The following is a 14,376-nucleotide window of genomic DNA, read 5'->3' as shown; positions in this document are numbered from 1 at the left end:
GTGTCTATCAATAAATGAATCGATGAAAAAGATGTGGGGTGTGTGTGTATACATGCAGCCATAACAAAGGAGGAGATCTTGCCATGTGCAACCATATGGATGGACCTTGTGGGTATTATGCTAAGTGTAATAAGTCTGACTAGAAAGACAAATACCCCATGAGTTCACTCTTATGTGGACTCTAAAACACAAAACAAATTAATGAACAAACAAAAAGCAGGATCAGACCTATAAACACAGAGAACAAACTGATGGTTGCCTGAGGGGAGGTGGGCGAGGGGATGAACCAAATGGGTGAAGGGGAGTGGGAGACAATGGGCTTCCAGTTATGGAATGAATTAGTCACAGCACTACAAGGCACGGCATAGGGAATAGAGTCAATGGTATTGTAATAGCATTATATGGTGACAGATGTATAGAGATGTTGAATCACTACGTTGTATACCTGAAACGAACGTAACATTGCGTGTCAACTGTACTCAAATAAAAACAGGCTTTTAAAATGCAAACATAAAAAATAAAAACTAAAAGGACCCCACTCCCCACACATCACTCTACATCCAGCACCGTTCTTTATTTGCTTCGTGGTACAGAGCATTGTCTGAGATGACCTGGTTTGTATATTTACTTGTTTATTGTCCCTCTCTCCCAACCAGAATGTAAACTCCAAGAGGCCGGGTGCTGTGTCTCTCTTATTCACATCTGTCTCCCCAGCACCCATCGTCCCCTGCAGAGTGCCAGGCCACAAAGAGTGCAAAATAAATATTTGTTAAATGAATGATGAGGGACAGAGGCCCTTGGGGGAGGGCATCCTAGGCCTCTACAGAATCACTTCAGCTCAGTTACGTCCTTTTCTTCTTTTCTAATCATCTTTCCCCTGCCCTTCAGCTTCCAGGGTTAGAGGTGAAGGCACGAAAGGAGACAGGCCCAGAGGCTGCCTGGCTGACACTTGCCCTCTGGTGTGGGTGTCGGGCAATCCCCAGCCCAACTGAGCCGGCTAAGCTTAGGGCAAGAAGCAGGGAGGCAAATCAGTCCTGGACCCCCCAGAAGTGAGTGGTGGGGTCCAGGCAGGCCTGGACTCTCCCCTGATTGCAGACTTGACCCTCAGAGACGGGAGGTTCCTATCGGATCAGATGGTCCAAACTCCTCTCCCAGGAGCCAGGGCGACGCTGCTGCCGGGCCAAGATGGCAAGCCGCACAGGGCCGGGCTCAGGGAGGGGAAGGAAGCCTTCCGCTCACTTGCAGACGCTGACCCACTCGGTGATACGGCACTCCTCGCAGACCACGAAGCAGCACCAGTGGAAGCGGCAGTGGCAGCGCTCGCTGCGCGTCTGGCGCAGGATGTTGTGGCCGCGGCCGCAGCACATGCTACCGCAGCCGTCGGGGCCCGCGCTGCTCTTGTTGCACAGGCGGCCCACGGTGCCCGCCGAGTCCAGGCGCGGCTCGCGCTCGCAGAAGTCGGGCGACTTCTCGAAGTAGACCAGGTCGGCGGGGCTGGCCCGGCGCCGCGGCCCCGGGACGCCCGGGGCTGGCGAGGGGGCCCCCGCGGGGCCGGGCTCCAGCTGGCCACCGTTGCGGTTGTGCGGCCGGATGAGCGTGGCGCGGTGGAAGCGGCTGCGCAGCAGCGCCCCCACGGCGCGGAACTCCGGCGTCACCTGCCAGCACGTCTTGAGCTGGCAGCTGCCTGACGTGCCGTGGCACTTGCACTTCCGCCGCATGTTCTCCATCACCGCCTGCAGAGGGAGGCACGGCGAGGGGTGACGCCCGCGGTCGGCCCCACGGCCCTCCTCCCAGCGCAGGCACTGGCCTGCGAGAATCTCCTCGGAGACTTCTGAAACCGACTCCCATTGAAAGGATGCAAAAGCTGAGGCCCAAAGCGGGGCAGAGTGGGGAGGCGGGCGCACAGCTCCTGAGCCAGGCAGTCGGGAGAAGAACTCCGCCTGCTTTTCTGCTGTTCTCCCATCCGCCTCCCACAAGGCCAGGTCCTGGGGGAATTCCCTCCTTCCTCCCCTCTTCTCCTTTCCCACCAGCTGCAGGGGGCCCTTGGGGCTGGAGGCTCTTGCTTCCTGAGGGGGGATCCCAGATCCTCAGGGAAATTCCCTCTCCTTCCATCCCTCAGGTGGGGGCCAGAAGCAGGGGGTTGCTGGCCCCACTGTATCCTATCCCCAAAGCCTCTGGCCTCGATCCAGGCTGTGAGTGGGGGCTGCGGGGAGGCTGAGAAAGCCCCTTTCCTCCTCTGGGCCCTGCAGCCCTTTGCAGGGAGCCTAAGGAGGGGACAGGAGCTGAGGAGTCTCCCCTTCACCCCATTATACCGGCTGGAGCTTATTCTGCCCACTGCTGAATGTCACAGTTCCTCCTAGGGAACAGTGAGCACCAACCGGGGCCAAAAGCTCTACCTGAATACAGAATGGGAGCAGCCCCCAGAAAGCCAGACCCTCAGCCCAATGAAAGCGAGAAGTTCCCAAGCATCCAAGGGAGGTCGTTACAGGGGTGTGGTATACCGACCCCCTGCCCAACTCTCAACCTGCCCTGGAATCTCCTCCCAAAGGACCCCTTGACATTATCCTCATTAGAGACACTGGAGACATCTTCCTTTCCCGGGACTCCATTCCAAAACACAGCGGCAGACAGGGAGAGCAGTGATCTGGGGCCCTCACACCTGGGCGGTTAGGGCCAGAAGAGAGAGACCCTCCCTGCCCTCTGAGTGTTAAAGGGCTCCGCAGCTTGTAGGTGCAGCCTGTGGTGGCAACACCATGGAGGAACGAGCCCAGGGCCTCGGCTGGCCAACGGCTCCAGAACATTCGCTTCCCACAGACAGCAGCCATTAATTAACCAGTTTAACGAGGAGTAGGAGGCACTGTTGGTATGGGCTGGGATAGCATGGAAGCTTGGGAAAAGAGCTGCACTAATAGGGCAGGGCTGGGTGGAAGCTGGATGTGACCCGAGGGTGGATATGCCTCAGTTTACTTCACCTCTAAGTCAGGATGGGAAGAGCTGAATCAGCTCCGAGTCTTTGTGGAAGGAGTTGGTGAAGCACCGGGCCCAGAGGACAGGAGAAAGGGGAGTCAGGAGGCGCAGGTGCCAGGCCAGGTGAGGGGAAGCCAGAAAGGAGGCCTGAGCAGGCCAGGCAGAGCCGAGAGAAGGCATAGGGGCTGAACAGCCAGAAAAGGAGGGTGCTGGGCTACCACGAAGGCTAAGGAGGCATCTTAGTGGAGGCACGCACCCAGCGCAGACGACCCTGCGGAGCGAAAGGCTCAGCTGCCTGGCGATGAATCCGCCTCTATCCCTTCCTTACCAGCTGCACCACCTTGGGCAAGCTTCTTCATCTCTCTGTACCTCACTTTCCATATTTGAACACGAGGCCGCTACTAGCACCCTCATAGGTAGTTGTAAAGATTAAGAAGGCTAATATGTGATGTGGTGTGGTGCTCCAGACGGTACCTAACACATAGTAAGCACTCAATAAATGCAAGCGATTGATTCTTTCTTTCTTTCCTTTCTTCTTTTTCTTCTTCTTCTTCTTCTTCTTCTTCTTCTTCTTCTTTTTTTCTTTTTTTTTAATTTATGACCTTTGAGGGAGTACGAACATTCAAGGATAGGGAGAAAAAGGAGGAAGGTAACCATAACATAGGACCTCAGTGGCCCTGAGGAACCTCCCCTTGCAGGAATCCCTCATTCTGCACAGAAAGGCTGGGAGAACAGGTAGAGGGTCACAGCATAGGATAGCACAGAATCATGGAACGTTAGAGCTGGGCCAGGGCAGGGGAGACTAGGGAGCTGGATGACCCAGTTCAACCTTCTTGCTTTATAGGGGAGGCCACAGAGAGGCAGAGCAAGGCCAAGGCCCCGGAGGCCCTGTCTGCAGCCCTGTCCCCCACCCCCCCATCCAGTGCTCACCACAAAAAAAAAAAAAAAAAAAAAAAAAAAAGGGAGCAGGCTGATCCCGGACAGGGTTTTTCTCATCCCTGCATCCCAGACTAGTCCGGTGCCTGGCACACAGTAGGTATCCAATGCATGTTTGATGACTGGATTAGGCAGGGACAATGAGAGAGTTGCTGAGTAAGGGGGGAGCTCTGGGTCCCAGAGCAAGGCCTGGGGGGAAGGGAGGAGCCCTAGGCAGAGGGATCTGGAGCAGGCCCAGGCGGGTGTGGGGCTCTCACCTGCCTCCCAACTCGGTTGTTGTGGAGCCTCATGCGTGCGTGGATGTCTCTGTGAGGCTCCCGGGAGTCCAGAAAGTCCTTCGAGAAGCGCTCCCCGAAGCCCACGTCGGGGCTACAGCCGCCCCACTCCCAGGAGTCCTGCAGGCCCGGGCTGGCAGGGGGCAGGGCTGGGTGTTCCGGGACCCCGTGGCTCAGGCCCTTACCGCGCTGCAGCGCGTCCAGCTGCAGGCGGTGCAGCTTCCGACGGAAGGCCTCCTCGTCCCCGCGCCGAGAGGCGTCGCAGCCGCAGGCCCTCAGTTTGCCCAGGGCGCAGGCATTGGACACCGCGTGCACTACGCCCGCTGCAGCGATGGCGTAGGCGAAGGCACTCTCTCGGAAACCTGAGGGTGGAGATCCAGGGAAAGGACTCTCAGGGGCCTCCACGTTCATCCCTCTGCCCTCTCTGCCCAACCTTCTTACCACACAAAGGGGAAATGCAGGCGCAGTGTTGGGGGAAGGTCTGGCACAAGGACACAGATTCAAAGAGGGGCAGAAATCACATCAGAAGTTCTGCATGCAGGGTGGAGTGTGGGAGGTCTCCCCAGAGTCCTCTTTTGTACTTCACTCCCTGTTCCGCTAACATCACCCTTAGCAAGCTCAGAATTCGTGTCTACCTCTCTCCCGTTGGGCATAAAGTATCTGGGAAACATTTCTTTTTCAGATCAGGGACTTCATCTGTTACCTCTCATGTGATATTTGCAATTTAAAAATAAGCCTGCGGAAAGAAGGCAAAATTTAAGCTAAAAAATAAATGACTAGAGATAGAATTCCAGGCCCCAGAAGATGTTCATGGGCAGAAGGGTAACTAAGAGGAGGGTGTCCTCCGACAGCTCCCGGCCCCAAGATTGCCTGCCTGGTGCCACCCCCTTAGGCCCCACTACAGAACACTCCCTGACTGCCAGATTCAAGAGGCAGAGGAAAGAGCCAGCAGAGTTTCCCCTTTTCCTGTCCACAGGACATCCCAGAAAATCTGCTCGGAGACGGGCGTTGCCCAGCCACGCTGCCTGCAGTGGGTCTAGGTCATCTGAAGAGGTTATTTGAGGAATGCTGGAAATAAGCCCATTGCCCTGCAGGAGTGTTGAAAATTGAGAGGGAAGGGTGAGTTAAGGCAGACACCTTCTTTTTGATGCTCTGGAGCACAAAGCCCCTGACGACCACTTGCAGGGGCCCAGGACTTGTCTACACTACTTTTCTCCTCGGTGTTCTCAGCCTGATCCATCCTCTGGGAAGGTCTGGGCCTGTGGCAGGGGGAGGCCTACTTACAGAGGATGGTCTGGCTCCTGGCCCCACAAGCTGCTTCTTCCTTATTCTGCATCTGAGAGGGGACCAGCTAGCAGCATTTTACAAGTTTCTGACCAGCCTCTGGAACCGAGAGAGTGTGGGCAGTGGGAGAAGAGGCCAAGGGCAATGAGAGCCTCCATATGAAGAGGAGAACTCACCTGTGCCATAGGCACCTGTCGTGGAAGCCCAGACCTGGCTGGGGATTGATGGCTTTCGGGAGGCCAGAGATTCAGAGGAAAAAAACTCTAGATCCTTCCACCCTAGTGCTGAAGCCTGGAAGGACATGCTCTGGGAGTTCCTGTAGCCCTCAGAGAGCCAACCAGGACTGAACAGAGACCCTAGCCCAAACCTACCCTTCACACTCACCCTCTGCATCATAGGGTCCTGTCCTCCTTTTCTTGTCTAGCCAAAACAACGAGGACGATGACGACGACGACAACAACAACAACAACAACAAAACTTGACAAAACGTGTAGTAGTTAAAAGTATGAACTCTCAAGCAGCCAGATTGTCTGGGTTCAAATCCTGGCTCTTCCACTTACTAACTGTTAATAGCTACCCAACTTTGACCAAGTGACTTGACCTCTGTGCTTCAGTTTTCTCATCTGCAAGACAAGATTGTTTTTACCTGCTTCATTTTTGTCCCAAGGATTAAATTAGTTAGTAAATTTAAAGTACTTAGAAGAGCACCTTATTCATAGTAAGTACTGCACAAACATTAGCCATTATTGAGAATTTCTTCCTGTTGTCTGACTTCACTCACTACTGCTGTAATTTTAGGCCATTGCTTCTTGTTTTCCCCAGTCAGGGACAGAGCCCAGAAGCTCAAGACCCATTTTAGAATAAATCACATGGGCCACTAGAAGCCCATGAAGCAGGCTGTCCCTATCTATCTTCTCTCTCCAGCTTGTGGCATCTCTGGACCTTTTCCGTAAGGAGCCCAGCTATGAACAGACAGGAGGGGATGAGGATTGGGCTGGAGCCTTTTAAAGGGATGTTGGGAGTTGGTGGGAGCCAAAGAGGAGTAGACACTGACATGGGATGTAGGGCCCAAGAGAAATGGCAGACCTAAGTCCCTGGGGAGCACACCCTGTGTTTATCCCTTGCCTTTTAGCTGTGGAACTCTGAGCGCTTCCCTTATTGCTAGGGGAGTCATTAGCCCACTCCTAGGACAAATGGCAATAATCAGACTTCCAGAAGCAGCCCAAGCCTCAGAAATCATCTCCCCCTCCAACACACACACACACACACACACACACACACACACACACACACACACTGTGCAAAAGGGGGATGCCCAAGGTCACAGGGGTTACAGAGCAGAACCAGAGCAGGACCCAGGCCCAGCTCTCTCAGCTCCCAGGCCTGGGAACTGGCTGCTAAAGGACATTTGGCTCTAGGGAAGACATGTTCCTGAGTAAGAAACCCAGCCAGCCCAATTTCCAGTTTCCATGGCCCTATCTATGCACAGCACCAAGAAAGAGCAAGAGGCTGGTCTAGGGGGATGTGCCAGCCTAGACCAACCACCATCCTCCAGGCCAACCACCATCTTCCAGGCTCTTTACATTCAGAGGCAGGCCTGGAGGAATCTGGAAAAATGTAGTCTCCAGTCTACATAGAACACCCCTACCTACCCAAGGCAGCTAAAGACACCATCCCATGGCCTCTGGCAGCTGTCACAGCCACGTTTAGTGGTGACCAGGCAGGGCTTGTGTGACCACCCTCTGCTCCAACATCCAAGATTCAGAGAAGTCCAGACTGCTGGGCCTCTGCCCCCAGCTCCCACTCAGGGCCCCAGTTTCGGTCCTGGCCCCGGCTGTCTGGGGCAGACGCAGGCACTGTGCCATCTGGCCAGCTGGAGGGGGAGAGGGGTGGGGCCATGGCCAGCTGGGCTGCCTGGAGCATGGAGGGAGGGGGGGGGTGCTTGTTAAGACGCACAATTAGCCATCCTGCCTTTGATCTGGGACAGGGACTGCCAGCATCTAAGTGGAGTCAGCTGCTCCTTCAGGCTGCAGCCAACGGCCAGGAAGGGGCTGGGGGAGGAGGTTTGGAGGGCAGGGGAGCATGGAGGAGAGAGGATTCAGGAGCCAGTGGGAACCAGGAGGGGTCAGAGAAGCTTGAGCCCCGCCTATTTGAGTCAAAGAGGGAGGGAAGGGGAGAGATCTGGTCTCCATTCCCTCCATGCATATAATCTGTGCATGCTCATGTGCCTGGCCTGAGAGAGAGGAAGAGGTTGTGTGCATGTGGGAACACTTAGGGGTGACACTGAATGTGGCTACACGTTTGTACAAACAAAGGTAGGTATCTGTGTGTGTGTGTGTGTGTGTGTGTGTGTACATGTGAGTTTCATTTCTTGGACTACTCCATTGTGCCACTCACCTCTGGACACATGGTGGGAGCTTGGGAGGCAGTATGGCAGGGGGTTGAGTGCAATCTCTAAAGACAGCTGGCCTGCATTTGAGTCCTGGCTCTATAGCTCACTTACAAGCTGTGTGACTAATGGCAAGCTACCCAACCTCTCTTAGCTTCATTTGTAAAATGAAGATACTAATAAGACCTATCGCATGGGGATTGTTCGAGGATGTTAAAGTACAGATAAAGTGCTTTAGAACAGTGCCAGACAAACAGCAAGTACTTAATAAGTATTAGCGAATTCATTGGGTGCTATTAGAATAATGGAACTTTAGGTGATCCTGGGATATAATTGCCTGTGCCTCTTCTCCTCATCTGAGTGCCACCACGCACCCCACACCTGGAGGCCTAGCCATAAAACCAAGACTCCTCAAGGATGAATGTAAAAGAGAGGTGGGAGAAGAAAGAACCAGAGCCTTGGAGAACAGAGGCCAGACTCTCAAACTGTGGGCTTCCATTGGGCTGAGAACCCTGCTTGCTACAGAGCCTCATGCCCCCTCTTTCCATCCATTCCAGATGGGTCTGGGCCCTGCCTTCCCAAGCTTGTCCACTCCAGGTGGTCAAGCACTCTTCTCTCCTTCACTGGAATTCTATCCCTTCAGCCCAACCCATTTTCAGGGAGATGTCAGGACAATTAGATGGCAGTAACAGTATTAAGGTGGCAGGTCCCAGGGACCACCTCCTCCCTGCAGTCTCTGAATTTTAAACATGGCAGAGTGCACCTTGAAGAGAATCCCACTGGCAGTCTGGGTTGGAAGAGCGGTCAGCAACCAGTACTCCACTTGGGGGAAACAGGTCACCTGACCCCACATGGGACAATTCATAACTTGAAAAGAAGGGGAACTGGGGGAAGGACCCCGTCCAGGGGAATGGCTGCCACCAAGAGTGGCCCCGTGGAATTCAAATTTAGGTAGTCCTCGAAGTGATGGGCCAAGACGGACAGGGACATAACCCCAGAGGAGGGTGAACACAGATACGGAGTGAGAGAGGGCTGTAATGGTGGCCCCTGGAAAGAGAAAGTGGCAATTTCTTCCAGAAGCCTAGAGTCCCCTCCCAGGAGGGACAGGTAGAAAATGGGATGTCTCAATGCAGGAGCAAAAGCCACATAGGTAGGACCGTGTTCCAAGGCCAAAGGAAAGAGCCCAGCCCCCCTGCCAGAGCCCGGCCGCAGCTGTCCCGCCCCTCCCCACGCGCTGGGCGCTGCCCCGCCCTGGCTAGCCCCGGCAAGTCTCCCCCCCTCCACCCCTAACCTCTCCCCCTACCAGTCCCCCCAGCTCACCTCCCGCTTATTAAACTGCAGGTGAACCCGGGAGCGCCTGGCACCGCGCCAACCCCGCGTGCTTCCACCGCTCTGAACTCACCCTTGAGCTTCAAAGACCCCACGTCCTCCACCAAGCCACACGGGCCTCAAGCGGGCGAAGTAATCAGGACGCGTGGGCGCGCTCTATCTAGAGGGGGCAGGAGGCCCAGAGGGGAACTGGGGACACCGTGGCCGGGAAGAGGGATGAAGAGCTTGTCTTGCCTTGCCTCATCTGGAGCGGCAGGGGTGAGAACCTCAGCGCCTATTCAAACCCCCGCGAGCAAAACGCAAAGCAAGGCCTCCAGTGTCCTCACCTCCCGGGCCCGGGTGCTGGAGGGAAAACGGGGCGTCGGGGAGCGCACGGGTGACCTAGAAACCCGGAGTGGGAGCAGGCGCGCGGCGGCGGCGGCGAGCACCGGCGGGGCCCGGCCCGGGCAGGAGAGAGGCACGGGCCTGTCACTTGGCGTGGGCGAGCGCGGGGCCGACCGGGGAGGGGCGCCCCGCCGGGGGTCCCGGGCAGCAGCAGACTGACGGCTGGCGGGGCTCGGGTGCGGCAGGGCGGGCGGAGCTGGAGCGCGGGGCAGGGGCGGGCGGGGGTGCCCCTTGGAGAGCCGCGCGGCCCGGGCCGGGAGCCGTCTGCCGCGGCCCGCGGGGATTAGTTCGCGGCTGCATGCCGCCACACGCGTCGGGCTGGGCTCGGCCGGGTAGAAACAGCGCCCCGGGCGCGCGGGGGAGGGAGGTGGGGAGGGCGCGCGGGGGCGGGGCGGGCGGCCTGGGGCCGGGCTGGAGGAGGCGGCGGTGGCCCCTGACTTGGGGGCCCAGGGGATGCAAGTAGGGGTCCTGGTGAAAAGGGAAAGGCCCCGGCTTGCCGAGTTCTTTCCGGAATAGGGTGCTTTAGAGTCTGACTCTCCTAGAAGCCTCTGGACCCCAAGGGCACAGAATATAGGAGTACAACTCCTCCTCCACTGGGCAAGAAAATTGGACAAGTCTCACAGAGCCAGGTCCCCACACTGTCCCACTCAAGCAGCTGAGAGGAGAGATGGATAACGCCTATCTTGCCCCAAAAGGCCTGAGGCAAGGCCTTAGGTACCAGGGCAGGAGACGGGTGGGAACAGAAATGAGTGACAAGGCCTCCTGCCATCTCCAACCCTAAGGGTTGTCAGGGTGGGCCCTGGGTCACTCAGAAGTCACAGAGGGAGGACAGGGAGCGGGCTGTGGCTTCTCTGGGCTGTGAGGGGAAGAGGGATTGGCAGGGCGGTCGGGCCTGCTGGGCAGGAGGCGGGCACACACCCAGTGCCTCTGATTCAGAGAAGGTTTTCGGGGGCGGTGAGAATGACACAGAGGCTGGTGGTGTACCTTGCCGGGAAGAGCTTCTGCAGAAGTACAGACATTTTACCTGCCCCAGCTTCCCTCACCTACCCCATTTGGCAAAAGTCCTCCGTACTGACTCTGGGTACTTTATCACGGGCTCTCCATCCCAAGTGCTGTTTACTAGAGGGTAGAGGGTAAACTGAGGAAGGTGACAGATACTTATATTTCCCAGGCTTGAGATATACAGTGTCAATGACCAGGCAGGATAACCCAGGAGTCAACTCTCGGGCACGGAACCTGCTACGGTCAGCCCACCCAGCGCAGGCTGGAGACACATCTTCCCCGTTTGGCTGGCCCCCATGGACTGTCCAAGACCAGAAAGAGCAGAGGAGCAGCATGGTTGGTAGATGGGCACCTGGGGAGGTTGCCAGCTTGAGGCAGTGGGGATGGTTGGCAGATAGCTTTGGGGGTGGGGTGCTGAGTGGGGTGGGCAGAAGGGCAAGGGCGAGGGGCAGCTACCTCTGCTGAAGATGGGACTCTCGTAGGGGATCTTGTTTCGAGTCTCGAGACTAGAGCAGTTCCAGCGCTGGTCCCGGAACTGGTGCTGGCACTCGTGGATGGCGATCTGGATGCCCTGGATGGCTGAGGCGGCCACGTCGGGGTGGCGCACACACACTTCCATCTGCCGCCTACTCAGGCCCGGCAACGTTAGGCACACCGTGTTGGCATTGAGCACAGGCTCCGGGGGGAGGCGGAGGCCCAGAATGTCGTTGGGTGCAGACCTGCAGGTGTGGGGGTTGGGTGTGGGTGAGTGTTTTGGGGAGCTAGGAGGGCCCCATTCAGCAAGTTACACTCAGTCCCAAAGGCCACAGTTCCTCTTCTCCAACGCCTGCTTCTGAAGGTTTGGCCCATCATGTATATTCCTAAAGCATTCTCCTGTCCTTGATCCTCTCATTTCCTCCAACACCACCCAGCCAGCCGCACACCCACACAGGTTAACGTGTAAATGGACACACATCCGAAATGCCTGCGTACACGGTATTTCATAAGTACATCCCCAGGCATAGATGCTCACATACGTAGCGATCCCCAGGAGACCACTCCCAAGACATGTTTCAGACAGTCACAGTCACACAGACACCCTGCTGCACACATGGAGATGGCCACCCAGACCCAGGAACACTTCCACGCATGCACGCTTCAGTCAGGCATCGTTATACACACGTACACAAAGACACTCACAAGCATACACACGTGTTCATCTTAACATACACTGATCCAGAAGCTCGCACATTCACACATATGTGGACACACAGACTGCTATTTAATAACATAGCTTGCAGGGCTCACAATATCACACACACACACACACACACACACACACACACACACACACACAGAACCCTTCCAGCTGCAGTGTCACAGTGACCCCACCTGAACTACTCCCTTCCAGCCCCCAACCCATGCCCGTGTCTGGGAGCGATCTCCAAGGAGGAGCAACGCAGTCTGAGCTTACTCCTGGGGGTAGGGGTGCATTCCCCTGGCCTGGCATGGACTCCAGGTTGGCACTTGCTCCCCTCCGCACACACACCTCCTCTTCCAGTAGCCATCACTTTCCTGGGCACTGCCTTGCCTCCCTGGACTGCCCATACTCTGTCACCAGTTCAGCCCCCTCCTGTGAGGGCACTGTCTTTCATTGGGCACCAGCTCTTTTCTGAGACACTGTCCCTCCCTCCTTCCAGGGTCCCCTGCCCCAGCGGGAACGCCGGAGGCCCCCGTGGCTGGGGGTCCCAGCTCTCCAGGAGGGCGGGGCGTAAGGTGAGGGCTCACCTGGGCACGGCGGCAGCCAGCAGCAGTAAGAACAGGAGCGCGCAGAGCGCGGGCCGCGGCTGGGGCCGAGGTCGGAGCCGCAGCCAGGGGCAAGGGTGGGTGCTGCCCATGGCGCGCGGGCCGTGACGGGCCAGGAGTGGGGGGCTCACAGCCCGGCGGGACCGGCGAGCCAGGGGCGACGGCGCATGATCCGCGGGGGTCGGGGCGGCTGCGACACGGAGCTCCGACTCGGGTCACGGCTCCGAGAGCAGACGGCGCCCGCCTCCCCGCTCCATGGGGCAGCGCCCCCGGGCACCGCCCTCGGGGTGGGGGGGCGGGCGGGCGCACCGGGCACCTCCTGGCACAGGGGTCCGGGGAATTTCCCGAGGCCCCCCTGCGACAACTCCCGGTGCCTCTCGAGGGTAAGGGGGGCCCGGAGGTGCTGCGGGCTGGGGATGAGAGCCTGGGTGCCGGGGAGCCCCCCAGAGCAGCGCCACGAGCCTGTGCTTCCGAGGGCGTGCGAGGAGGGCGGGGGGGGGGGGGGGGGCGGGTGGTGTTGAAGAGGGGACGGCGCTGTTTGTGCCCGGCCCCACCGCCCAGAGAGTGAGTGACTGTCCCGGCTCAGGGAGCTCCACCGCCTCCCCTTTCCTCCCCCCCCCCCCCCCCCCCGCAGAGTGTCTCAGGGCTCTACCCCAGGTGACGTCACTACGGGGGGGTGGAGGCGTGTATGGGTCCTGAGGCCACAGCGCCCTTCGGCTCGGCTCCGGACTCGGGGTGCAGAGGGCTGGGGAAGGAGAGGTGTTGGGGTCTGTGCGCGCGTGCACGTGGAGATGCCAGTGCCCGGCGCGCTGGTTTGTGTGAGAAGGTGTGTGTTACTCCGAAGTGTGTGTGTCTGGCTGAGACACAGCTGTCGGGGAGCGGTCCTCCCCAATATACACACCTGCAGGGACTGGAGGGGAGGGGCTGGCCCCCCTGCCCACCTCTCCCACCTCAGGAGGGACTTCCCAGGCTTGGCTGGTGTAGCAGGTGTGGGGGGGTCCTGTAAAGGGGTTTGGCAGCCTCTGGATTTTGCTCTTCTTCCCTGTGTGACCTTAAACAGGTGCCTTGGGCTCACTGAGCCACCCTCTGCCCTTTCGTGAAATGAGGTTACTGAGGCTCACCTCATCTGATCAGTGAGCCAATGAAGGTCAAAGTGCTGGGACTCCAGTAAATGTCTGGGAGCAGAACTCCCTGGGGTGACACACCCTGGGAGAGGTATTAGAGAGCATTCTAATCCCAAAAGTGTGTATTTTGTCCCCTTTTATTTCTTAAGAAAATGAGGCTCAGAGAGGGCCATGACTTACTCAAGGTCACACAGCAAATGAAGGGCTGGAATCCAACCCAGTCCTCTTGACTCTGAGCACAGCAGCAGTGGCCCCAACACTGAGCGCTGCTTGCCTGGGCCTTCCTGCAGATGCTCCAGATCTTGCCTGGCCCTTGCTACCTGTACTTGGTTCTCTGGGAGCCACCCAAAACCGGACTCCTGACTCAGGCCCACTCCTCTCTGGGATTCCTTCATGTCCTCTTGCCCCAGCTGAACACTACAGCCAGGCAAGGACCTGAGGAAACAGCAGGCTGGGGACAGAGGCTCCAGCTTCTGTTTCTGGTTCTAACCTGGGCCCCGATAGTGAATCCTATTCCCACTGTGGCCTTAGCATCCTCCTCTGTACAATGGGCACAAGCCTCTCACTCTACTACACACACACCTCCCTCCCAACCTCATTGCCCTCTCCTGGTTTAAGGACAAACTACCGGAGCCTCTGGGCTCTGAGACAAAAGGGGCACGTTCCTGGAATTGCCCATCCCTGGGGAATTGGAGGAGAGGGGTGGGGCTTTCCCTGTCCCCAGACTGTCAGGTGGTGGGGGCAGCCCGAGCAACAGCAGGCTGAAGGCATCCTCCCCCCTCCTCTCCCCCCATCTCTGCCGGCAGCCACCGCAGCTGTCAGGAATTAAGGGCTTGAGGCTGCTGGGGGTGGGGGTGGGGCAATGGGGGGAGCAGTCTGGCTGGACAGCAGGAAAACAGCC

General features: G+C 57.7%; 1 protein-coding gene across 1 annotated transcript; it reads right to left on the bottom strand.

Moving 5' to 3' along the window:
• Positions 1-539: 539 nt before the first annotated feature.
• Positions 540-12,831, bottom strand: WNT10A (Wnt family member 10A). The gene is made up of 4 exons (XM_045481291.1): positions 12,334-12,831; positions 11,023-11,285; positions 4,161-4,540; positions 540-1,733 (listed from the first exon to the last, which is right to left on the bottom strand). The coding sequence occupies exons 1-4, from the start codon at positions 12,441-12,443 to the stop codon at positions 1,236-1,238; spliced, it is 1,251 nt and encodes a 416-aa protein (XP_045337247.1). The 5' UTR covers positions 12,444-12,831; the 3' UTR covers positions 540-1,235.
• Positions 12,832-14,376: the final 1,545 nt, after the last annotated feature.

The sequence above is a fragment of the Leopardus geoffroyi genome, chromosome C1 (assembly GCF_018350155.1).
Source record: "Leopardus geoffroyi isolate Oge1 chromosome C1, O.geoffroyi_Oge1_pat1.0, whole genome shotgun sequence".
NCBI lineage: Eukaryota > Metazoa > Chordata > Mammalia > Carnivora > Felidae > Leopardus > Leopardus geoffroyi.
This window is presented reverse-complemented; position numbering and strand designations above follow the sequence as displayed.

What these genes read in the sequence shown, in the direction of transcription:
- WNT10A (XM_045481291.1), bottom strand. Translation starts at nt 12,443, where the DNA reads ATGGGCAGCACCCACCCTTGCCCCTGGCTGCGGCTCCGACCTCGGCCC. An exon ending in GAGTCCCATCTTCAGCAGAG is followed by an intron (nt 4,541 to 11,022) that starts GTAGCTGCCCCT and finishes CTCCACCCTCAG; the next exon opens with GTTTCCGAGAGAGTGCCTTC. An exon ending in ACAACCGAGTTGGGAGGCAG is followed by an intron (nt 1,734 to 4,160) that starts GTGAGAGCCCCA and finishes CTCCCTCTGCAG; the next exon opens with GCGGTGATGGAGAACATGCG.